This window comes from Piliocolobus tephrosceles, chromosome 1, assembly GCF_002776525.5.
Source record: "Piliocolobus tephrosceles isolate RC106 chromosome 1, ASM277652v3, whole genome shotgun sequence".
NCBI lineage: Eukaryota > Metazoa > Chordata > Mammalia > Primates > Cercopithecidae > Piliocolobus > Piliocolobus tephrosceles.
This window is the reverse complement of record NC_045434.1, coordinates 133,103,172-133,127,438: the sequence shown is the minus strand read 5'-3', so window position 1 is coordinate 133,127,438 and position 24,267 is coordinate 133,103,172. Positions and strand designations below refer to the sequence as shown.

The window sequence follows — 24,267 nt, the reverse complement described above, 5'->3', positions numbered from 1 at the left end:
CCCTTAGTTTCATATGTTGAAGTCCTAACTCAAAGTTCCTCCGGATGTAATCTTATGTGGATATAGGGTTACTGCAGATGTAATTAGTTAAGATGAGGTCATTAGCGTGAACCCTAATCCAGTATGACTGGAGGTCTCATAAAAAGGTGAGATCTGGACATATACATAAACCCTGTGTGAAGATGAAGGCACAGACTAAGGTGATGCTCCTACCAGCCAAGGAAGGCAGAGATTTCCAGGCAATCATCAGATGATAGTGCGGTTGGGGGGTGTAGAACAATCTTATTCACAGCCCTCAGAAGGAACTGGACCTGCTGATACTTATGAGACTTTTAGTCTCCCGAACAGTGAGGGAATAAACTGCTGTTATTTAATAAGCCACCTAGTTTGTAGTACTTTGTTAAGGCAACCTGAGGGAACTAACACACTGGTGAAAGTTTACAAGACACTATACAATGTTCAGAGTCACCAAGATTCAGCAGTAGATGCAAATGCTCACTGTCTAAGTAAGAACTACTTTCCAGAGCAGATCCAGTATCAGGTAATTAAAATAAACCTGGAATCCTACGGAGAAATCAGGGCATGAGTCCCAGGCAAGTAAGGGAATGTCTATAAGGCTTGTATAACTTCTGGATCAGCTAACGGTGTTATATGACTTTGGCTATAGACCTTTGGCGATTAAAGGTCTATACTTCCATGTTATTAACGCAAAACTGCTAGTGAAATCAAAGGTAGCATCTTTTAATCTTACTTTTGCTAACTTGAAGCTAAAACAATGAAGTTCTAGAAATTCACCACCAGGTGGCAATCTTGACAAAGGTAAGGAAAAGATTAAGTCTTTAAAAGTTTGGACAGATGAAAAACACTAATAGTATATGTTGAACCCATGATCTTAAGACCCTAGTACATCAAAGTTTCAATTGTATATATTTTTAGGACTCTTCCCATAAGATCTGAGGCAGGTGAGATGGGACAGGTACAGAAAAAGTCTTCCTAAATGATGGGCTGAACTGGGGGAATTGAGGCTGTGGATATCTGTGTAGTATGGGCTGTGAAACAAGTCTTCATCCAGAGAAGCCAAGGTTACAGCCAAAAAGTTTAATATTAGTAACAGTAATAATAAGTGCAAGAAAAGACCAGATATAGAAAACACAAAGCCCATGGTTGGAGAGGGGAGAGGAGAAAACAGAGAAGCAGGCTTGGGAAGCAGATGGATACCACACTTCAGGACCAGGAAAGAGTAGAAGTGAGTACCCCTTTCATGGGCGGCCTGGATGTTGGGGGGCCCAAACTGTTACTGTCTTTTAGATCTATGAAGTAGGGATTTGTAGTTGCAATCATGTGTCATTTAAAAAATATTTTAAATTGTCTCTTAACAAAGTACCGTATATTAAGTATTTTATGAATTTTCTGAGTCGTAAAAATTTCACTTTTAATTACAATGTATATTTTTGATTGTTTTTGTACCATATTTTACTCATTCATTCCCCTGTTGCTGGGCATTTGTTATTTCCAGTGTCTTGTTGTCTTGCAATGCATTTTGGTGTTTTTTTTTTTTTTGAGACAGAGTCTCACTGTTGGCCAGGCTGTAGTGCAGTGGCACGATCTCAACTCACTGCAACCTTTGCCTCTTGGGTTCAAGTGATTCCCCTGCCTCAGCCTCCTGGGTAGCTGGGATTGAGAAGTGAAGCCAGGTGGACTTCCTGGGTTGAGTGGGGACTTGGATAACTTTTCTGTCTAGCTAGAGGATTATAAATGCACCAATTGGCGCTCTGTGTCTAGCTAAAGGATTGTAAATGAACCAATCAGCACTCTGTAAAAACGCACCAATCAGTGCTCTGGGTCTTGCTAAAGGATTGTAAATGCACCAAATCAGCACTCTGTGTCTAGCTAAAGTATTGTACAAGCATCAATCAGCATTTTGTAAAATGGACCTATCAGCACTCTGTAAAATGGACCAATCAGCAGGATGTGGGTGGGGCCAAATAAGGGAATAAAAGCTGCCACCCAGCCAGCAGAGGCAACCCATTTGGGTCCCCTTCCATGCTGTGGAAGCTTTGTTATTTCACTCTTCATAATAAATCTTGCTGCTGCTCACTCTCTGGGTCCGCACCACCTTTAAGAGCTGTAACACTCACTGCAAGGGTCTGCGCTTCATTCTTGAAGTCAGCAAGACCACGAACCCACTGGAAGGAAGAAACTCTGACACATCTGAAGGAACAAACTCCGGACACACCATCTTTAAGAGCTGTAACACTCACTGCGAGAGTCCACAGCTACATTCTTGAAGTCAGCGAGACCAAGAACCCACAGGACTACTGGCATGTGCCACCATGCCTGGCTAATTTTTCATATTTTTAGTATAGATAGGGTTTCACCATATTAGCCAGGATGGTCTCGATCTCCTGACTTCATGATCTGCCCACCTCGGCCTCCCAAAGTGCTGGGATTACAGGAGTGAGCCATAGCACCCAGCCCTGCATTTTGGTGTTTCTACTGTGCATTTTAATAATATGGTCTCTGCTCTTTTTCCCTTCATTTTAAAGTTTGATGTGGAAGGTGAGTACTCTATTTAAACAATACTACTAATTATCACAAGAAAGATAATATCCTCAATATTATAATCGTCTGGTTCTATCAAACTAAACACATTCACTTTTGATGTACATTTATTGAAGCTTTACATTGTATATACAACAGAGCCATGTGATGCGCTGCATAAACATGTTTAATCAATGACAGATCACATATATGATGGTAGTCCCATAAGACTATATGGAGCAGGCTGAGCATGGTGGCTCATGCCTGTAGTCTCAGCACTTTGGGAGGCTGGGGTGGGCGGACCACCTGAGGTCAGGAGTTTGAGACCATCCCAGCCAACATGGTAAAACCCCATCTCTATGAAAAATACAAATATTAACGAAGCGTGGTGGCAAGTGCCTGTAGTCCCAGCTACTCAGGAGGCTGTGGTAGGAGAATCGCTTGAACCCAGGAGGCAGAGGTTGCAGTGAGCTGGGATCATGCCACTGCACTCCAGCCTGGGCGACAGAGAGAGACTCCATCTCAAAAACAAACAAACAAACAAACAAACAAACACTATATGGAGGTAAAAATTCCTACTTGCAGCCGGGTGCAGTGGCTCATGCCTGTAATCCCAGCACTTTGGGAGACTGAGCAGGTGGATCACAAGGTCAGGAGTTCGAGACCGGCCTGGCCAATATGGTGAAACCCTGTCTCTAATAAAAATACAAAAATTAGCTAGGCACGGTGGCATGCGCCTGTAATCCCAGTTACTCTGGAGGCTAAGGCAGGAGAATTGCACCCTGGAGGCGGAGATTGCAGTAAGCCGAGATCACATCACTGCACCCCAACCTGAGTAACAGAGCGAGACTCCCTCTCAAACAAAACAAAACAAAACAAATTCCTACTTGCCTAGTGGAGCCATTGTAACACTGTGGCACGATGCATTAGTCATGTGTTTGTGATGATGCTGGTATAAACAAACCTATTGCACTGCCAGTCATATAAAAGTCTAGAACATACAATTACATACAGTACATAGTACTTGATACTGATAACAAGCAACTATGTTACTGGCTTATGTATTTACTATACCATACCTTTTATTGTTATTTTAGAGTGTACCCTTACTTACTAAAAAAAAAAAAAAGTTGACTATAAAACAGCCTCAGGCAGGTCCTTCAGGATATTCTAGAAGAAGACATTGTTATCATAGCAATGACAGCTCCCTACATGTTATTGCCCCTGAAGACCTTCCACTGGGACAAGACGTAGAGGTAGAACACAGCGATATTGATGATCCAGTTCATGGGTAGGACTAGGCTAATGTATGTGTCTTCGTTTTTAACATAAAAAAGTGAAAAAATGAAATAAAATTTCTAAAAATAGAAAAAAGTTTATCAAATAAGGACACAAAATATTTTTAAATATTTTGTATAGTTTGTGTATTATTATAAAAGAGTCAAAAATTAAACGTTTAAAAAGTTTATAAGGTAAAAAAGTTACAGTAGGTGAATTTGTCTTCTATTTATTATTGAAGAAAAAAGGTTTTTTGTTTTGTTTTTTTTGATATGGAATCTCACTCCATTGCCCAGGCTAGAGAGCAGTGGTGCGATCTTGGCTCACTACAACCTCTGCTTCCTGGGTTCAAGTGATTCTCCTGCCTCAGCCTCCTGAAAGCTGGGACTACAGGCGTGTGCCACCATGCTCAGCAAATTTTTGTATTTAAAAAATTTATTTTTTTTTTTGAGACGAAGTTTCACTCTTGTTGCCCAGGTTGGAATGCAATGGCGCAATCTTGGCTCACTGCAACCTCCACCTCCCGGGTTCAAGTGATTCTCCTGTCTCAGCCTCCCGAGTAGCTGGGATTACAGGCAACTGCCACTAGGCCTGGCTAATTTTTGTATTTTTAATAGAGATGGGGTTTCATCATGTTGGCCAGGTTGGTCTCAAACTCCTGACCTCAGGTGATCCGCCCTACTCGGCCTCCCAAAGTGCTGGGATTATAGATGTGAGCCACCATGCCCTTCCTAATTTTTGTACTTTTAGTGGAGATGAGGTTTCACCATGTTGGCCAGGCTGGTTTTTAAGTCCTGACCTCAGGTGATCCATCTGCCTCGGCCTCCCAAAGTGCTGGCATTATAGGCATGAGCCACTACACTCGGCAGAAAAAAGTTTTAATAAATTTAGTATAGCATAAGTACACAGTGTTCATAACGTCTATAGTAGTGTACAGTAATGTCCTAGGCCTTCACATTCACTACTCACTCACTGACTCACCCAGAGCAACTTCCATTCCTGCAAGCTCTATTCATGGAAAGGGCTCTACAGAGATGTACCATTTTCTTATCTCACTGCATTTTCACTGTACCTTTTCTATGTTTAGATATGCAAATACCATGATGTTACAGTTGCCTATAGTATTAAGTACAGTAACATGCTGTATACATTTGTAGCTGAGGAGCAATTGTCTATGCCATATAGCCTAGGTGAGTAGCAGGCTATATACCATCTAGGTTTGTGTAAGTGCACTCTATGATCACAGAATGTATCCGTTTTTAAGTGAAGCATAACTGTATTATATATAGATATGTATATATAATACACATGTACATATGTATGTATATAATATACACATGTATGTACAATATATATCTTATGTATATTTTGATGTTCCAACCATCACACTGATGACATTTAGTATTAATTCATTCCTTAGCACTTGTACCACCTTCCTAAGTGTCTTTATTTAAATACAGATCTTAAAAAGAAACTTTGTTGTGGTCCTTCCTAGCTTTTTTGCTTTTTCTTTCCTGCTATATAATTGTGTTGGCTGCTCATGCTTCCATGAGATTTTATTACTTGTGCAGGTGGAGTTGTGGTGTCTTTTTTTTTGAGACAGGGTCTCGCTCTGTCACCCAGGCTGGAGTGCAGTGCCACCATCATAGCTCACCTCAACCTCCTGGCTAAGGTGATCTCCACCTCAGCCTCCCAAGTAGCTGGGATGATATATGTGTGCCAGTATGCCTGGTTAATTTTAATTTTTTTGAGACAGTCTTGCTCCGTTGTTCAGGCTAGAGTGCAGTGGTGCAATCATGGCTCACTGCACCCTCAACTGCCCAAGTTCAAGTCATCCTCCCACCTCAGCCTCCTCAATAGCTGGGACTACAGGTATGTGACACCACGACCTGGCTAATTTTGTTCTTAATTTTTTTTTTTTTTTGGTAGAGATAGAATATTGCTATGTTGCCTGGGCTGGTCTCCAACTCCTGGGTTCAAGTGATCCTCCTGACTTGGCCTCTCAAAGTGCTGGGATTACTGGTGTTAGCCTCCATGCCCAGCCTTGTTTTGTTTTTTTTTTTTTTAACATTCATTTGTAGAGAGGGTCTTGCTTTGCCCAGGCTGGACTCAAACTCCTGGCTTCACACAATCCTCTCGCCTTGGCCTCTCAAAGTGCTGGGATTGCAGGCATGAGCCACCACACCTGGCGGAGTTGTGATTTTTGCTAAAGGGCAGAGTACATGCTTCAGGTTGAACAGTGGGGAAGAGACAAGTGCATAAAATGCCTTAGAAGTTCCAAAGCTATAGTAATCAGATCTCTTAGTTGCATGACAGAAACTCAATCTGAAACAATTTAGGTGAAAAGGGAGAATTCATTAGAACGCTCATGTTACCATGGGAAAAGCAGAGGTCCAGCCAGACTGAAGGGTAACAGAAACCAGGAACTTGAACATCACAGGGCTTTGCTTCATCTCCATTTGTACCCACTATCTCAGTTTGCATTTCTTTACTTGAGACTAAATAGAGTCACATCTCCCACCTTCATGACCATAGAGGGACTGAAAGATGAACACTCAAAAAACGTTAATTATTATTATGGCTTGACTTGAAAAAACTATAAAATCTATATATCATTCAGTGGGCTCAAATATCTCTTAAAAAGTTGCCAGATTCTGAGCCATAGAATGAAAGAAAAGTATTTACGAATACGTATCTTACAAAGGACTTTAATACAGTATATATAAACAACGTTTACAACTCAATAAGACAAACAATCCAATTAAAAGTGGGCAAAAGATTTGACAACAACTTCACAGAAGATATACAACTGGCCAAAAAGTACTTAAAAGATGCTTACCAGCATTAGTCACCTGGGGAAATGAAAATAAAACCACAATGAGATACCACTAGATTCCCATCAGAATGGCTGAAAGCTGAGTGTTGGCAGGAATGTTGGGCAGCTGGAACTCTACACAACCCTGGTGGGAATATAAAAGGGTATAGTCCCTTTGGAAAACAAACAGTTTGGCAGTTACTTAAATATTAAACATAAATCTGCCATGCAACCCAACCATTTTACTGTTAGGTATTTACCCAAAAGAAAGGAAAACCTACATCTACACAGTGGCTTGAACACAAATGTTCCTAACAGTTTTATTCACAGTAGCCCCAAACTAGAAACAATCCCAAGGTCCATCAACAGGCAAGTAGAAAAACAAATAATGGCATATTCACATAATGGGATACTACTCAGCAATAAAAGGAATAAGCTACTAATACACTGCAACTTGGTGAATTTCAAAGTCATTATGTGTGTGAAAGAAACCATAAACAAAAAAGTACATGCTACACAATCCCATTATATAAAGTACTAAACAACACCACGAAGCAAACTAATACATGGTGACAAAGACAAATCAGCAGTGTGAGGGATGGGCTGCAAAGGAACTTGAGGAATCTTTTGGGGGCGATGGAAGTGTTGTGCATGTTGATGGTGACAGTGGCTTCATGGCATATATATCTGTCAAAATAACCATTGAGTTGTAATTCTAAACGGATACAGTTTACTGTAACTTGATAAAGCTGAATTTAAAAAGCTGCCAGAGTATTCTGAAATCATGCCCTCTTTTCTCCCTCTGGACCAAGCACCTCCCCAAGCAAGCCAACTTTAAGAAAATCATCTCATAGATTTTGGTTTTTTTTTTTTTTGCCATGTTAAAGTTTCATTAAGTTTCAACAGAAAACATTCCAAAAAGTGAAAAGTGATCTATAATACCCAAGTTCTATGTTCAACTACCAGTTAAACAAGGAAAACATTTTCTATATCATTCTGTTTTACAACCAGTATAGACCCAGAAGAATCAAGATCTGATTCTTTTTCCACACATCTGCTAGGTCAGTAAACTATTTATCAAAACTGGTGTCTCGTCATTTTAACATACTCCTTGCTTTGAACAATATTCATTCATATTTGGTACAATCTCTATATCCTATACTATATTTAGGATATCTAAATATCTTAAATATTTAGGATATCTCAAGGGCCAAAAGGTCCTCACAGAAGCTGTAACCCAAGTAATCATAAGAATATGGAAGGATTGGGAAGTGCAACAACCACATAAATTTGGTCATTACCCTTGTGGTCTGGGATTAGTAGTAGTCTGTCAAATGAGAGTTTAAAATGTTGTACTTACTATCCCTAGCTGCAAATGTTAAAACATGACAGTGCCATAGTTACGACAAAAAAAAATATTAGAAGTTCAGTTAGTTCCTCTAATCCAACAACTCAAGTCTGTTTCCTTTGAGAACATTATACTATTGGCTCTAGTCTCCAGAGCAATAAACTAAAACTTGTTTTCAAGACTGGGACGTAAAGTAGGCTTATAAAACAATACAGCAAAAGAAAGCCAAGTGGCCCAATTGTTTCCAGTGTGTTTGCCATCTTAGCATGATTGTTACTTTCCAGATGTCACTCATAAGTTGTATTCTGCAACTAAACTGTTTCTGGATAAGCCACCACCAAAAAATGTTTCACTTACTGACAGACACTTCACTAGATAGAGCTACCATTTTTAAGTTCTAAATTGAAGAGTTGTTCCCATGACTTTAGCTAAACAAAATGAAACCCAAAGCTGTAAAATCTATGTAAAGGACCACAAGAACTTCCTCCACTTACCAATTTCCTTAATTACCTACCCTTTTCCATTTGGTCAATTACTTGTTTTAAGTAACTACCACTCACTCCCTAGTTATGAGTGTTAATCAACACTGATGCCTTCCTGAGATCCACAGGAACCCCTGAAGGCAAAATCTACTGCCTGCACCAAAACAATTCTGACAGCACTGCTTATGCAACTGTACTGACTTACTGACAATCAGCCGCCTTCTGCTTCAACAACTCTTAGCATTTGATTTCTCTTACTGTCACCTTTATCTACTGTGAATCAATCAGCAGCACTCCACAACCATAATGAGCATAATCTTCAACCATCTTTGCTGTTTCACAGGCATTTGATGCTTTAAATCTGATGTGGAATGCTGATAGATTCACTTTTTAGACGTCATAAGCCTTTAGGAAGTTGGAGATAACTTCATTACTTAACTATTTTCTCCTGTGCAATCAAATTTTAAAAGTGAGACACTACAGAGTTGCAAAAATTTGAAACAGTAAGAGCAAGCACCTTTGCAGCTTCATGGTTGGTTCTGGCCAAACTTTTTATTTAGTATTCTGCAGTTGTTTAACACACACTTAATGGTCTTATTGTGGGATGGGAAAGGGGAGGTTCTTGCAGATTCCCAAGGAAATGTCAGAAAGGCAAAATGGCCAGCATTATCCATTTGCTTTTTTTGGGTTTACTGGGTGAATAGCACTTTCCTTACATAGCCATCTGATTTCAGGTTTTGCATACTAAGAACACCGAGATTTCCGTTGGAAAACACCCTGAAATCTTATGAGTAGCATACCCCAACCATCCTCTTAATAGCTAGCTTGCTTGTATAGGCAGAACAATTTCTCTCTCCATTTTAGATGGCTAGATGTTTTGTGGAAGATCTTGGAATTGCTTGCCTCATTTACTGGGAAAAACCAGATAGGAAGTGGTCTTTAGGGACACTTTTACTTGAAAAGTTACAAGTTACAAAGTTACTAGTACAACAAGGCTTAACACATTTAACATTTGCTTGTTGAAAAGCAATGTCATAAAGTCAAATAAAATTAAACATGTTTTACCTTTTTCCTCACAAGAACATAAAACTTAGGGAGGGGAACTTAACAGGGAATTTTTAAAAAAGGTAACACAATTTTTCCTTTTAGTAGTCCTTGGGTAGTAATGATAGAATAGTTTCCACTTTTTTGTTTGTTTGTTTCTTTGAACTGGGATTTTGGTCCAAAGTTTTGTTTGTTTCTAGTATCTGCTTCTGCCTCCCCCTCTATCAGATCGGCTTCCTCCAGGGCCACCACCTCTTGGTGCTCCCCGGCTTGAACTGCTGTAGGAATCACGTGGAGAAGGGTACCCCCTTTCTACAGAAGGGGGAAGCCCTCTTTCTTGTCTGCCAACCCGATCACAACCACTTGAGTAGAGATCACTTCGGCTGCTTGAGTAACTGTCCCTACTTCCACCATATCCATCACGTGAGCTGCTATAATCATCATAGCGACTGCTTCCACCATAAGATGGCGGGGGCCCTCGTGTAGGTGGAGCACTACGTGAGTTACCATAACTCTCATACGAATCTCTGTAGGAACCTCCACTTGGATGATCGGCATAGTCACGATCACGACCATATCCATCTCTATCGCCATAGCCTCTTGATGGATAGTCATCACGTGAACTGGAATGACCATAATCACGGTAAGTATAATCTCGTGGTGGTGGTGCATAATCTCTTGTATCACGAGAACTTGGGTAATCTCTGCTTGAATAGCTGTCTTTAGTAGAATATCCATCATCTCTTGGGTACAAATAAACATCTCTACGAGAGGGGAGCGGTTCCCTTCGAGGTGGACCTCCGTAACTGTCTCTTCCACGTGATAGAGGAGCTCTTCCTCCCATGCCACTGCTGCTGCGAACTAGTCCTGAAGGTGCAGATCTCTTAGGAGAAGGACCCCCACTTCTTGGTGGTGGTCCTCTTTTCACTGGGAGTGGTCCCCTGGAAGAACTCATGTTAAAATGCATGGAATATCCACCGTCATCCATGTGTCCTCCTCGTGAAGGAGGTCCCCTGGTTCCTCCACTTCCTCCTCTTCCAGCTCTAAAACCTCGTGGAGGACCTCTACTTCTTGGAGGTGGGGGCGGTCCATGTCTACCTCTTTCAAATGATGGTTTCGTGGCTTGTTCCACCTTGATGGCTTTTCCATCTAATGACTTTCCATTCATGTCTCTGGCTGCATCCTTAGCATCTGCTGGGCTTTCAAAGGTGACAAAAGCAAATCCTCTTGATTTGTTAGTTTCACGGTCTTTTATCAAGAGTACTTCCACTATTCGTCCATATTTGCCAAATACTGTTTCAAGAGCTTTCTCATTTGTTTCCGTATTAAGCCCACCAATGAAGAGCTTTCCCGGGCGATCTGCTTCAACCATTTTTTTTTTTTTTGCCGGTGAGTCGGAGGGGTGACAATGGGTTCAAGCTCCAAGGAGCTCGCTGACAGGGGCTTCCTAGCAACTCAGCACCAGTGGCGGCTGTCGGGTACGAGGACTGAACTGCGAAGTCGCTAGCACTACTGCGCAATCTGGATGCTTTTTAAGGGATGACTATCCATTCAAAAAACCAGGAAAATTACTTTCTTTTGCCACTAGATGGCAGAGGAAAACAACAGAATGTTCCTGTAATGGTGGAAGAAATGAAAGTAAAACTCAGAAGTGGAAATGTAAAGCAGGGAAAGATGCTTAAAGATACATAAAGAAAAAATGCAATTATATTAAGCTCAAAAGTGTGTATAATTAACAAGAACCCTTTTTTTGTAGCCTTTTTTTTTTTTTTTTTTTTTTTTTGTAGACAGAGTCCCACACAGTTGCCCAGGATGGAGTGCAGTGGTGCAATCTTGGCTCACTGCAACCTCTGCCTCCCAGGCTCAAGCGATTCTTGTGCCTCAGCCACCTGAGTAGCTTGGATTACAGGCATGCGCCACCACAACTGGCTAATTTTTGTATTTTTAGTAGAGGGGGTTTCACCAGGTTGGCCATACTGGTATCGAACTCCTAGCCCAAGTGATCCGCCTGCTTCGGCCTCCCAAGTGTTGGGATTATAAGGGTGAGCTACCATGGCTAGTCTTAACTGGAACTTTGAAACAACATATATTTTGTTACTTTATTTTATAAAGAATTATTTGTGCCTGATACGCTGTAACTATTTAACATCTGTTGACTGAACAGATCTGCTGAGTGAAAGGGAAACAATTTGGACTCCCTCTGAGAGATAATATATTTGGGGAAAAATCGTACTTCAATAGAAAACTATGCACTGGCCACAGCACAGCTTTAGAGCTGATATCTGCAGGGCTAGAATTTGCCTTTGAGTTATTCTGCGCTTTTGTAAATTGAAGCTAAGTGATAGGCATGCAAACTCTGGTTCTAGCATTTTGATTATCTTCCCTCCACCCTGTAGAAAAAACAGTTTTGCCTTCATTTGCAATCCAATTCCTTTACTACATATAAATTTGTGCTTTTTGACTTTCCCTCTATACTGGTTATAACTTCTGTCTGGTTACCTCATATCACATGAGTAAAATAAAAATCTTTGGCATATGCTCATTTTTATATTTGTATGAGTCATGATTTAACCTTTTTCTGAAAATTATCTTTTAACAATTACTTCAGAGAAACAAGCTTATTGGAAACAAGGCTTTCTCTAAATCCGAGAGCTGATAACATAGGTAAACACATGGCTGGAATGCCAGAAATGGAGTCAGGCCAAGCAGAGAACAAAAAGTCTGATTTATTCTCTCAAAAAAAATTGGGTTCAAGTCAAGACCTTGGAAGAGTGAGTAAGTGAAGGGAGTGTGTGAGTATTGTCCTCACCCATATCAATAGGCCTGGGGCCCTTTGGCTTATCCACACTGTGTAATCTCAGTTCCCCCAATGACAGCTATAATTAAATCAGAGTTGGACAGAGTCAGGCTGAACCAATCAGGACAACTGGAAGTTTGGGTTTGAGGCTGAGAAACAGGTTGTTTCTGCTGGGCACATGAAACAGGAAGATTGGTAAATCTGAATCTGGGCAAGTCTGTGCTCAGTCCCTCACACACATGCCATGTTCTGATGCCAAAAATACACCTACGTTCTAAGTATGTTGTTCAAGATTGTTTAATGTAAAGAGCTTTCAAGCCAGATAGATCTTAGTTCAAAAGTAAACATCAAAACTCCTTGTGTGTGAAGTAGGCAGTTTACCTGATGTCTCTGAAATTCAGTTTCCTTATTTGCTAAGCAGGAAAATGAATACCTGCCCCATGTAAGTGCTATGGTAATTAAATGAGGCAAAGCCATAAGCCGAAAAATACAGTTCATGGCATACAATATATATACTCCAAAACTAGTGCCCACTCAGAAAGTAGAAAAGATTCTCTTAGATACAAGTAGGATGAGTAACTTTGCACTAAAGGAGGCAAAGAAATGTTGGGTATGTACTAAACGTACAAAAGGTAATACTTTCACGTCAAAAGAGAGGGTTAGGCTGGACGCAGTGACTCATGCCTGTAATCTCAGCACTTTGGGAGGTTGAGGAGGGTGGATCGCTTGAGCCCAGGAGTTTGAGACCAGCCTGGCCAACATGGCAAAACCCTGTCTCTACAAAAAATGCAAAAATTGGCCAGGAGTGGTGGTGGGCACCTATAGTCCCAGCTACTCAGGAGGCTGAAGCAGGAGAATCGCTTGAACCCGAGAGGCGGAGGCTGCAGTGAGCCGAGATTGTGCCATTATACTCCAGCCTGGGCAGTAGGCTGTATGGAAAAAAAAAAAAAAAAAAGAGAGAGAGAGAGAGTTGACTTCTAAGGAAGGACAGACCTAAGGAAAAGGTTTTGTCCAGTGTTGCTTTTGTGCTTCTCTGGTGGACATTTAAATTTTAGAATCTCTTAAAAAAAAAAATTAATAGGCCATTTTAGGTACAGGCACGGTGGCTCATGCCTGTAATTCCAGTACTTTGGGAGGCTGAGGCAGGCGGATCATGAGGTCAGGAGATCGAGACCATCCTGGCTAACACGGTGAAACCCCATCTCTACTAAAAATACAAAAAATTAGCCAGGTGTGGTGGCAGGCGCCTATAGTCCCAGCTACTCGGGAGGTTGACGCAGGAGAATGGCGTGAACCCGGGAGTCAGAGGTTGCAGTGAGCTGAGATCGCGCCACTGCACTCCAGCCTAAGCGACTGTGCGAGACTCCGTCTCAAAAAAAGAAGAAAAAAAAAAACAAACAGGCTATTTTTTAGTGCAGTTTTAGGTTAGTGGCAAAATTGAACAGAAAGTACAGGGAGTTCCCACATACTCCCTTGACACCCCCTCTATCACATGTCACCCTTTGTTAGACTAACCTTCATTTCAGGTTTAGTCCTTCAGATTGCTATTTTTTTTTTGTTTTGTTTGAGATGGAGTCTCACTCTGTCACTCAGGCTGGAGTGCAGTGGCCCGCTATCAGCTCACTGCAACCTCTGCTTCCTGGGTTCAAGTGATACTCCTGCCTCAGCCTCCCTACTAGCTGGGATTACAGGTGCCCACTACCACACCCGGCTAATTTTTGTATTTTTAGTAGAGATGGGGTTTCACCATGTTGGCTGGGCTGGTCTCGAACTCCTGACCTCAGGTGATCTGCCAGCCTCGGCCTCCCAAAGTTGTGGGATTGCAGGCGTGAGCAACCGCACCTGGCCCAGATTGCAATTTGTATTCCATCTGGTTTTCTATTCTTCTTTCATTAATAATCTATCAACTGCTTATCCTCAACAAATTCTTCTTTATATAAGACTTCCTAGGGAAACTATTCAGCATGGACGCATGTCACACATTTGTCAAAACTCATTTGTGAAATCTTCTTTGCTTCTTTCCTTTCTTCTCTTTCTATCAGTCATTTATCCATCAACATTCACTGGCATTCTGGCACTAGAGGATAATATAAAATTACCTTCCAATTTCTAACTCTTTAAGATCTAGGTGCTAAAAGAGAGGACCAAAAAATATTTTCATTCTGAGTTTCTCTCTTTTTTTTTTCTCTCTTCTTGTTGTATAGTAGTACATTTTTTTCTTTTCTTTCTTTCTTTCTTTTTTTTTGAGAGCATATCACTCCTATCACCTAGACTGGAGAGCAGTGGTGCAAACATAGCTCACTGCAGCCTCAACTTCCTGGGCTCAGGTGATTCGCCACCTCAGCCTCACAAGTAACTGGGACTACAGGAGTGTGCCCACCTAATGTTTTGTATGTTTAATAGAGATGGGGTTTTGCCATGTTGCCCAGGCTGGTCTTGAACTCCTTGTCTCAAGCGATCCACTGGCCTCAGCCTCCCAAAGTGCTGGGACTGAAGGTGTGAGCCACCGCGCCTCACCTACATTTTTTCTTTAGCATTCAAAACATTCTTTAAAATTAGAGAATATGTAAAATGTTTTTGTCAAAAAGCAAGTAATACAGGAAAGTACAGTCTATCCTCCATTCTATTCCCTCACTTGGAGGTAACCTTCCCGGTAGGTTTTCAATGACATTAAGGATGATGTGGATGAAACGAGTATTCTAAGTAGGTTCACAGTAACTTATATGGCTGGTCCTGACAACTCTTTCTTGATTTAAACTTATCACTGTTGCTTTTGTAACACTGGCCAGTGTTTTTCATTTGCCCAGCAACAGGAAGAATATTTATCTCTTTATCCCTGTGTGATTATTTTAAATGCAAAGCCTCTGATGAACTATAGACACTTTTTCAGTGTAGTTAAAATGATACAAACACTTTGGCAGTTACTTAATTAAACATAAAGCTACCACACAACCCAACCATTCCACTGCTAGGCATGGAGAGGATTTAGTGCTATCCCAAATAGTTCACAAGTTTGAATAATGCATTTGTTAGTGGTTCTTGCCTGGGACATACATCAGAATCACCTGGAAAGATTTTTCAAAATATATTCCAGATACGTAGAATCAGAATGCATAATGGTGGGCCCTGGCATCCGTAGTCTAATAAAAGTTCCACAAATGAGGATTCTGCACACAAATGCCCTTTTAGTGCCATGGTTTCATATGATCATCTTGGCGAAGCACACCCACTTCCTTGGCTTCAACCAACTTCTATGTTGGGAGAGGGCCTGAAAAAGGTGGTCACAGTGGCATTAAAGAGGAGAGAATTCAAGGCAGTTATGAGGTAGAATTCATAGGATTTACATATAGAAGACACTGATGATGGTTTTTATGAAAATTTTAAACCATTGAGAAAATTTTAAACCAGTTGAGAGATTAGAATTAGGTTGAACACAAAATTGCCAATATTCAACCATTTATGACAAAAATGGCACTTCATATGCCAAAAATGGAATTTTTCATACAAAAATAGCAATTTCATATATTTTAACCTAATATAAAACACTCATATGCACACTACCCGGATTCAGTAATTCTCAAGATTTTGCCTCCTTTTTTTTTCTTTAATTGCTGAGTAACTTTAAAGCAAATCTTAGACCTTAAGTCATTACACTCCTACATACTTGGCATATATCTCAAAAATATTGCCGCTTATAGAACTGCAATTTCATTACCACATCTCACCAACCATAATTTCTTGTTATCATCAAATACCCAGTCCACATTCTTATCTCTCTGATTGTCTTTAAAAAATGTCTTTCTGCATTTTGGTTGACTGAATAAAGTTCCTAAAGCAGATGTATGCATTGTATTTGGTGGTTATGGTTTTTAAACCTTTTTCCATCCCTAAGCAGTCCTCCTGAGATATCTTCTCCTACTTTTTTCCCATGCCACTGGACTTATATTCATAACTTGAACAGTTTTGTGAAGACAAAATGAGGCAATGAATATATAATGACCAGCACATTGCCCGATCCACAGACAGGCAAGCAGTTGCTCAGTGAATGTTAATTCTAGTCAACGACAAGAGACACCTTCATCATATATAATAGAAATGTTCATTTCAATAAAATATTTGTAAAAAAGCATCTGAAGAATGACATAAAGAATTACATATTTTTTGGACAGTGCAAAATATGTACAATAATTTATCTGTAAGTAAGCAATACCTACAGCAGAAGCAGAGAATCCGAGGATTTTGGAAGAAGAAATTGTCTTCAGGAATTTTGCTCTACCACTAGGAAAGCAGAGGCTCCTCTGGGCCAAAAACATGCTATTAAATAAAAGAAAAATTGAGAAGAGGAATAAATATATGACGGGTACATCATTATCAGACACTTACAGCCAGCTGATATATCATAAGCTTACGTAAAATCCAAGCAAACATTTTTGATAAGTGAGCTTACTTTCTTTCAAATTTTCTTTCTATGATATAATCTCTCATCACTGGAAGCATTCTAATAAATGTATTCTTCCTTATACAAATTTATATTCACATCATTTCAAACTAGAGAGCTGTAAGAATATTCTTAATTCAAAAACCAAGGCTTTAATTTAGTCAAGAGCATTAAATTTCAGTAAGTGAAAGTTCCATTTCTAGCAGCTATAAAATCCAGAATATTTCAATCTAGGAACGACTCAAATTTCAGAATCCTCTGGATAATAGTCACTAGTAAAAGCACAATTTGTAACAGTAAATTAAAGTTGTTAGGAACAATTATTTAAAAAGTTATTTGTAAAGATGAATGATAGTAGGTCCTTGATAAACAGAAAGATTATATGAGAATATATGAGTGAATCTTAGATTATTCTGAAGGTACTTCCTCCAATAATTCCCGCAAGCCATTTTAGTGGATTCCAGTGGCATGATAGGCATACATTCTGAATTGCTTCTCTGTAAGGAAATTGATATCCATCATGGGTAAATGGAGGAAGATTAAGGCAATGAAACTCTATTATAATACTGCTACTTGGAAGTGGAAAGAAAACCCAGTTTTCTAAAAACATTCAGGCAAATAGATATTTCTCATAAGGTTTTACTCTGAGAATGTTGTTCTCTTAAGTCTCTTAAGTATAAGGCTGCTGTATCAGTGGATGGCATTTCGTCTAACAGTTATCAAACCTTAGAGAAAAAGAGACCTAATCTATGGAAACTAAATAGAACTTCTACATAAAATGCTAACAAATCAAACCCAGTAGTACACAAGAAGAATAATACATCATGACCAAGGAGGGGTGGGTTTATATAAGAAACCTATTAATGTGATTCACCACATTAAGAGATTAAAGTCGAATTCAATCTTAAAAAGTTTCTATCTGTAGTCAAGTTATAGACTCCTGCTGGGCCTCAGTTTCTCCATTTTTCACAATAGATGAATAAATTAATCAGGTTTGAGTTAAAGCAAGCAAGTAGAGGGAACCCTCCAAAGACATAAAGATACAATGGAATTTGCTGATTATGGCACAACTGTCCCAAAAGACAACAGTTGAAACTTTGGAAAGTGGAAGAGAAAGGAAGAGCCAGGTCAGTTGACAGGAAGTACGCTGCATGATGGAGGTAATGTGCTAATAATAAAAGCAAGTGAGCTTGGAGTGCAGCTTCTGGGAGATTTCACCCCAGACTGGGTGAGCCATACTCTCTAGGTACAAGGCATTTTATTAAGTAAACACATTTTGAGCAGCATTTTCTAATGCAATCAACACTGCATATATATATATATTCACCAATGAAATAAATACATTAAATTTAGATGTCACCGAAAGGTTGGAGAAAATAAAAAGGTATATGGCTCTTAATTCTAAACAATATTTTCATTGTATTTTTCTCCCTAAAAACAACTTCTGTGAAGAAAACCTGGCAACTTATGAATCAGGATGATCTATGTGATCTAACTATAGCATATTATGCATACAGTCCACATTCCAAAACACACGATCTATAGAAATGAAACTGTCGATTTATTATCAATGGGTTAGACTGTTTAAAATGAAGATTCAGAAGGCATGCTTGGCAGATTTGGGGGTGGTCTGAAGCTGAGAAAGCTGGTGAATTTTTGAGGGCCGAATATAAAGCTAAAAGGCAGACAAGGCAGTCAAAATAAATCTTATGAAGCTTAAAGCTCCAGACTTAAATCCAAATGATCAATTTATACTTTACACATGGGGAGGAGAGGTAGGAAGAGATTTAATTTGACAAAGCCCAGAACATCTGGGTTAACTGCAAGTTCAAGCAAGATTAACATGAGGCAAAAAGGGCTACAGCTAATAATGCGCCGCCCACACTGTTAAAATAGTCCGATCACTGGAAAACGGATTTTCCTTTCATACTCTACCTTGTTAGTTTGCTTCTAGAATGTTTATTAGGTTCACTGATACAACACAGGGAATCTAGGCAGTGAACAAAGTCCTGGACCGGGGAGTACTGTGGAAGGATGGGCTTCAAAGCCACGTCTTTAGAACAACAGCAGAAAGAATTGGCCAAAGTTGGGCAGCACATGATTTAAAGAGGCACCAGCCTGAAACTGCTGAAAAACTGTTCTATGAAAATGGGATTCGTGTAACTATAAACTTCTCCAGAGGGAAAGCAGTGTGGCTGCCTGGGTGATACCAGGAATTCGGTTTTAGCTCCCGAGGTCAGACTTGCTAAGGGCTGACCTGCAGCCCCAGTCCTCCTCAGGTGGCCGCTAAGGAGCCACGCGTGGGAGAAGCGAAGGAAGGCCATTTCTGCGCCACTTGACTCCAAAAGCAACAGATTTGACTACTTTTCTCTTTTAACTACAAATGTTGGATTCTGCTAAGCTTCACTTATAAGGCAACGTAACAGCCTTGGTATCCTTTTAGTTTTTTTTTTTTTGAGACGGAGTCTCGCTCTGTCGCCCAGGCTGGAGTGCAGTGGCGCAATCTCCGCTCACTGCAAGCTCCGCCCACGGGCTCACGCCATTCTCCTGCCTCAGCTTCCCAAGTAGCCGGGACTACAGGGGCCCGCCACCATGCCCGGCTAATTTTTTGTATTTTTAGTAGAGACGGGGTTTCACAGTGTCAGCCAGGATGGTCTCGATCTCATGACCTCATGATCCGCCCGCCTCGGCCTCCAAAGTACTGGGATTATAGGCGTCAGCCTCTTTTGGATTTTTAAATTAAGAGTCCCAAAGTCACTCTTCTCAGACTACCTTCTAAAAGCCCAAACAGAGAAATCAAGAGTAAAAGCGCCAAGATGGTGACCGGGTCTAGGCAATCCCTCTCGGAGGCCAGTCACTTCGGCGCCTTCCCCTCAAACTGTTAATCCAGGGCCGACTCCCTGCAGCCGCCCCAGCAGGCGGCCCCCGCGTGACTCAGGCAAGAGCAGCCCGCCCTCCGTCCCCTCACCCCGCATGCCGGAAAGGCCCTAGTCAGTCCGCACGGAAGCGCCGCACCCAGACGCGCCGCGCGCCCGCCCGCCCCACTCACCTATCTGGTGCGGGAACCTCGCCTCCCCAGGCTCGAGTCCCGCCTGGGCTTGAGGGCCCGGCTGAGCGGGATTCGGATGCGGGGGGCGGAGCTGGGACACGGATTGACTCTGGGGTTTGCACTCAGTGCGCGCTTTGGCTGAGGCCTAGGCCGTGATCTCTAGGCTGGAAGAGACTGGATGAAGGGTGTTTTTTTTGGAAGAGGAAGGGAGGGATTTGGTGGGTTCCGGGCTTGTGGGAACAATGGGGCGGGCCGGGGGCGAGCCCGGATGTGGCCAGGGATTGGCTGTGGAGTGTGACTCACGGCGCGCGTTGGCTGTGGGGTCCGCCGCGATCGCGGACCGGATGGAAATGGAGGAGGGAAGGGGTGGGGGCCGCGGGTTGGGCTTGAGTGAGGAAGGGGACAAGATGGAGGCGGGCCTGTAGGTGGCCGGGGATTGGCTATGGGTGTGGACTCAGGGAACTCATTGGCTGTGGAGTCGGCCGGGATCACGTGCTGGTTCAGGCAAGCGTAGGTGCGCGGCTGGAGTTAGTGGGGCGGGGACTTGGATATGGGTATGGAATTTGGGCCCAGGGCTGAATCGGGTGTATGCGACTGATCGGGTTGGGGCAGGTTATAGGACGAGTACTGGTTTGCAAGGATGGGCAAGCTGTGGGGCCGCTGGGCTTGTAAAAGCGGAGGGGTCGGGTTAGAATAACTTTGGAAGGTTCCTGAGAGAGGGCAATGCCAGAGTGAGTGTGAAAAGCGATTCCTGGATGCATTTGTCATTTGAGATGGGGGTGAGGGGTTAAAAAGCGGAAAGGAACTTATTTTCCTTGGTATGAGTTTGATCAGCACACTAAGAATGAAAGGGACACGTGAGACTGAAGGAGGAAGAAAAATGACACTAAAAAGCAAAAAAGAAAAGTCCCTAGGAAAACAAGGAAGGAACCCACTGGTGACTTATTTGGGGAGGGCAGTGTCAGCGAAAGGAGAGTTTTTGTTAAAAATTGAGTTTTATGTTTGGATTTTTTTCCTCTTCTATTTTAAGAGGATGAGAGGCTAGAGGGAGTGGGAGAGGCATTCGTATTGTTTTTCAGTTCTAAAGGAGGGAACAAAAGTAATCATTGATTAAAGGAATATACTCTTCGACTAGGTACAGGGAGTTTCAGAAGATGATTAGGTAGGTGCATGGAGAAATTATTGTGTACAGGCAGGGGCGAGCCTGATGTGGCTTGGGATTGGCTGTGGAGTATGACTCAGTGCGCATTGGCTGTGGGGTCCCCCGCCATTGGGGATCATACTACCTCTTACCTTTAGGAGTCAGGAAAAGTGCAAGGCTAAAGCTGTAATCGGTAAATAAGCAACAATCATATTAGTTGGGGGAGAAGGATAGTTTGATATTTTTGTAGTTTGCACAGTGACCTTTTTAAAAATCTGGTTAGGCAAAAATAGCGTGATCTTGTTTGTTGTCTCACTTCATTATGATCACAGAATGACCTGGTATTGTGTCCGGATTTGGTGGGTTCTTGGTCTCACCAACTTCAAGAATGAAGCCGCAGACCCTCGCAGTGAGTGTTACAGTTCTTAAAGATGGTGTGTCTGGAGTTTGTTCCTTCAGAGGTTCAGATATGTCTGGAGCTTCTTTCTTCTGGTGGGTTCATGGTCTCGCTGTCAGGAGTGAAGCTGCAGACCTTCCCCGTGAGTGTTATAGCTCATAGAGGCAGCATGGACCCACAGAGTGAGCAGCACCAAGATTTTTTGCAAAGAGCAAAAGAACAAAGTTTCCACAATGTGGAACCCAAGTTCCCACTGCTGGCCGGGCAGCCTGCTTTTGTTCCCTTATCTGGCCCCACCCACATCCTGCTGATTGGTCCATTTTAAAGAGAGCTGATTGGTCCACTTTACAGAGAGCTGATTGGTCCGTTTTGACAGAGTGCTGATCGGTGGGTTTACAATCCTTGAGCTAGACACAGAGTCACAGAGTGCTAGTTAGCTAGATGCAGAGTTAGCTAGATACCGAGTACCAATTGGTGTATTTACAAACCTTGAGCTAGACATAGAGTACTGATTGGTGTATTTACGAACCCTGAGCTAGACAAAGAGTGCTGGTTGGTGGGTTTACAATCCTTGAGCCACACAGTCACAGAGTGGTAGTCCTCCAAGTCCCCACTAGGTTAGCTAGATACAGAGTGTATTCACAAACCTTGAGCTAGACACAGAGTACTGATTGGTGTATTTACAAACCCTGAGCTAGACACAGAGTGCTGATTGGTGTGCATACAATCCTCTGGTTAGATATAAAAGTTCTCCACGTCCCCATCCAGCTCAGGAGCCCAGCTGGCTTCACTTACAGGGCTGCAGGCAGAGCTGCCTGCCCGTCTGGAGCCCAGCCTGTACTCCTCAGCCCTTGGGCTGTCCATGGGACTTGGCACCATGGAGCAGGGGGCGGTGCCCTTGGGGGAGGCGGGAGCCCACAGCAGGAGGGGAGCTCAGACATAGCAGGCTGCAGGTCCCAAACCCTGCCCCCCTGGGAGGCAGCTAAACCCTGCCAGAATCTGAGTGCAGCACTGGCGGGCCGGCACTGCTGGGGGACCCGGGGCAACCTCTGCAGCTGCTGGCCCTGGTGCTAAGCCCCTCACTGCCCTGGGCCTGCCTTGCTGGCCGGCTGCTCCGTGTGCTGGGCACCGAGCCGGAGCCCGCCCCGACGCGGGCGCCCGCAGGAGCGCAGCCCCGCTTCCCACCCACGCTTTCCTCCCTCCACACCTCCCGGCAAGCAGAGGGAGGAGGCTCAGGCCTTAGCCAGCCCACAGAGGGGCTCCCAGGGTGTGGTGGCAGGCTGAAGGGCTCCTCAAATGCTGCCAGAGTGGACTCTGAGGCCGGAGGCCAAGGAGGCGCTGAGAGTGAGGGCTGCTAGCACATTGTCACCTCTCAGTATGATGTTAGTGTTTTGTGAGATTGTTATGTTTTAACAGGGGAACACCACAGCCAATTCCTAACAACACTGAAGTGTCAGTTCCGTTGGTGACACCAAGGGCTATTTTTCTTTTTCTCATATTTACCAAATATGAATTGCATACATAGATGCTGAGGCAACTGAGAAGAATGAGGTAGAGAAAAACATGTGTCTTAAACCTTACATTCTGGTAGGGAGAGGCAAGCAATAGACAAGTAAGTATAAAAAATGATTTTAGAGGGTGACACGTGCTATGAAAGAAGAAATGATGGGTGGAGATAGCTGCAAATTTAAATAGGATGATAAGGAAGGCTCTTTTGAGGATGTGACATTAGAATTCAGAATTGAATGATAAGGAAGCAGCCTTGCAAAAATGATTCTGGAAAGGGAAATAGGAGTTGAAAAGGCCCTGAATGTAGAAAAAGGCCCTGTAAGTGAGTCCTTGAAATTACTAGCTAATAGGCCGGGCATGGTGGCTCACGCCTGTAATCCCAGCACTTTGGGAGGCCAAGGCGGGCGGGTGGATCATCAGGTCAGGAGTTCGAGACCAGCCTGACCAACATGGTGAAACCCTGTCTCTACTAAAAATGCAAAACATTAGCCTGGCGTGATGGCACGCGCCTGTAATCCCAGCTACTCAGGAGGCTGAGGCAGGTGAGTTGCTTGCACCCGGGAGGCAGAGGTTGCAGTGAGCCGAGATTGTGCCACTATACTTCACCCTGGTCGACAGAGTGAGACTCTGTTTTAGAGTTAGACTGGGGGGAAAATCTATATAATAAGACAGGGGAGAACATTAAAGTTAGTCTTTGTTAAGGCTAATTCTAGAAAGAAGGTCTTGAAACTTCTTTTCTACTGTGAGTAGAAGGAACATTATAAGAACTACAGGGTGATGGAATCTAAGCAGATACAGGAATTGTGATCCATCCTGACAGTCTCTTGGTCTTTTAGTATATTTTAGTAGTAGTATATTTTAGTAGTTTTTAGTATATAGATCCTGTTTATGCTTTGTTAGATTTATATCTATTTATTTCCTTTTTTTTTGTAGGTGTTGTAAATAGTATCATTTTTAAAACTTTGGTTTCCAGTTGTTCTTTGCTTATGTACAGAAACTGTTGAAGGTTGATTTTATGTGCTGACCTTGTATCTTTTGACTGCATTAAATTCATTTATTAGTTCTAAGAGTTTTATTGTAGATTACCTGGGATTTTCTACATAGGCAATCATGTTGCCTGCAAATAAGGACAGTTTTATTTGGTGCTTTCTGATCTATATGCCTTTTATATCCTTTTCTTGCCAAATTGTACTAACACTTCCATTGTAGTAACACTTCCAGTGTAATGTTGAATGGGAGTGGTGAGAGTGAACATTCTTGCATTGTTCCTAGATCTGAGGGGCAAAAGATTCAGCCTTTTATCAAGTATGATGTTAGCTGTAGAGTTTTTGCAGATGCCCTTTATCAGTTTGAAGAATTTCATTTCCTCTCCTATTTGCCGAATTTTCATATGAATGTCATATTTTATCAAGCTTCTCCTTTATCTAT

The 24,267-nt window shown here is 42.1% G+C and overlaps 2 protein-coding genes across 4 annotated transcripts in view; both read right to left on the bottom strand.

Moving 5' to 3' along the window:
- Positions 1 to 19,987, bottom strand: part of KYAT3 (kynurenine aminotransferase 3) — a 63,701-nt gene extending 43,714 nt beyond the window's left edge. Inside the window, exons 1-2 of one of the 2 annotated variants that reach the window (XM_023208104.3) lie at positions 19,793 to 19,987; positions 16,520 to 16,619 (exon numbers count right to left, since the gene is read on the bottom strand). In XM_023208104.3, the coding sequence (XP_023063872.2) occupies positions 16,520 to 16,618 (99 nt within the window). In that variant the 5' untranslated portion in view covers position 16,619; positions 19,793 to 19,987. Of the gene's footprint in view, positions 1 to 6,194; positions 6,439 to 16,519; positions 16,620 to 19,792 lie in introns of those variants that run through there. The other variant, XM_023208107.3, reaches the window with a different exon arrangement.
- Positions 6,514 to 19,932, bottom strand: RBMXL1 (RBMX like 1). Of its 2 annotated transcripts, XM_023208121.3 has the most exons (3): positions 19,793 to 19,932; positions 16,520 to 16,619; positions 6,514 to 11,123 (listed from the first exon to the last, which is right to left on the bottom strand). In XM_023208121.3, the coding sequence occupies exon 3, from the start codon at positions 10,878 to 10,880 to the stop codon at positions 9,705 to 9,707; it is 1,176 nt and encodes a 391-aa protein (XP_023063889.2). In that variant the 5' UTR covers positions 10,881 to 11,123; positions 16,520 to 16,619; positions 19,793 to 19,932; the 3' UTR covers positions 6,514 to 9,704. The 2 variants fall into 2 exon arrangements, with proteins under 2 accessions (XP_023063889.2, XP_023063897.2); XM_023208129.2 differs by lacking the exons at positions 16,520 to 16,619; positions 19,793 to 19,932 and adding an exon at positions 15,371 to 16,501.
- Positions 19,988 to 24,267: the final 4,280 nt, after the last annotated feature.

What these genes read in the sequence shown, in the direction of transcription:
- RBMXL1 (XM_023208121.3), bottom strand. Translation starts at nt 10,880, where the DNA reads ATGGTTGAAGCAGATCGCCCGGGAAAGCTCTTCATTGGTGGGCTTAAT.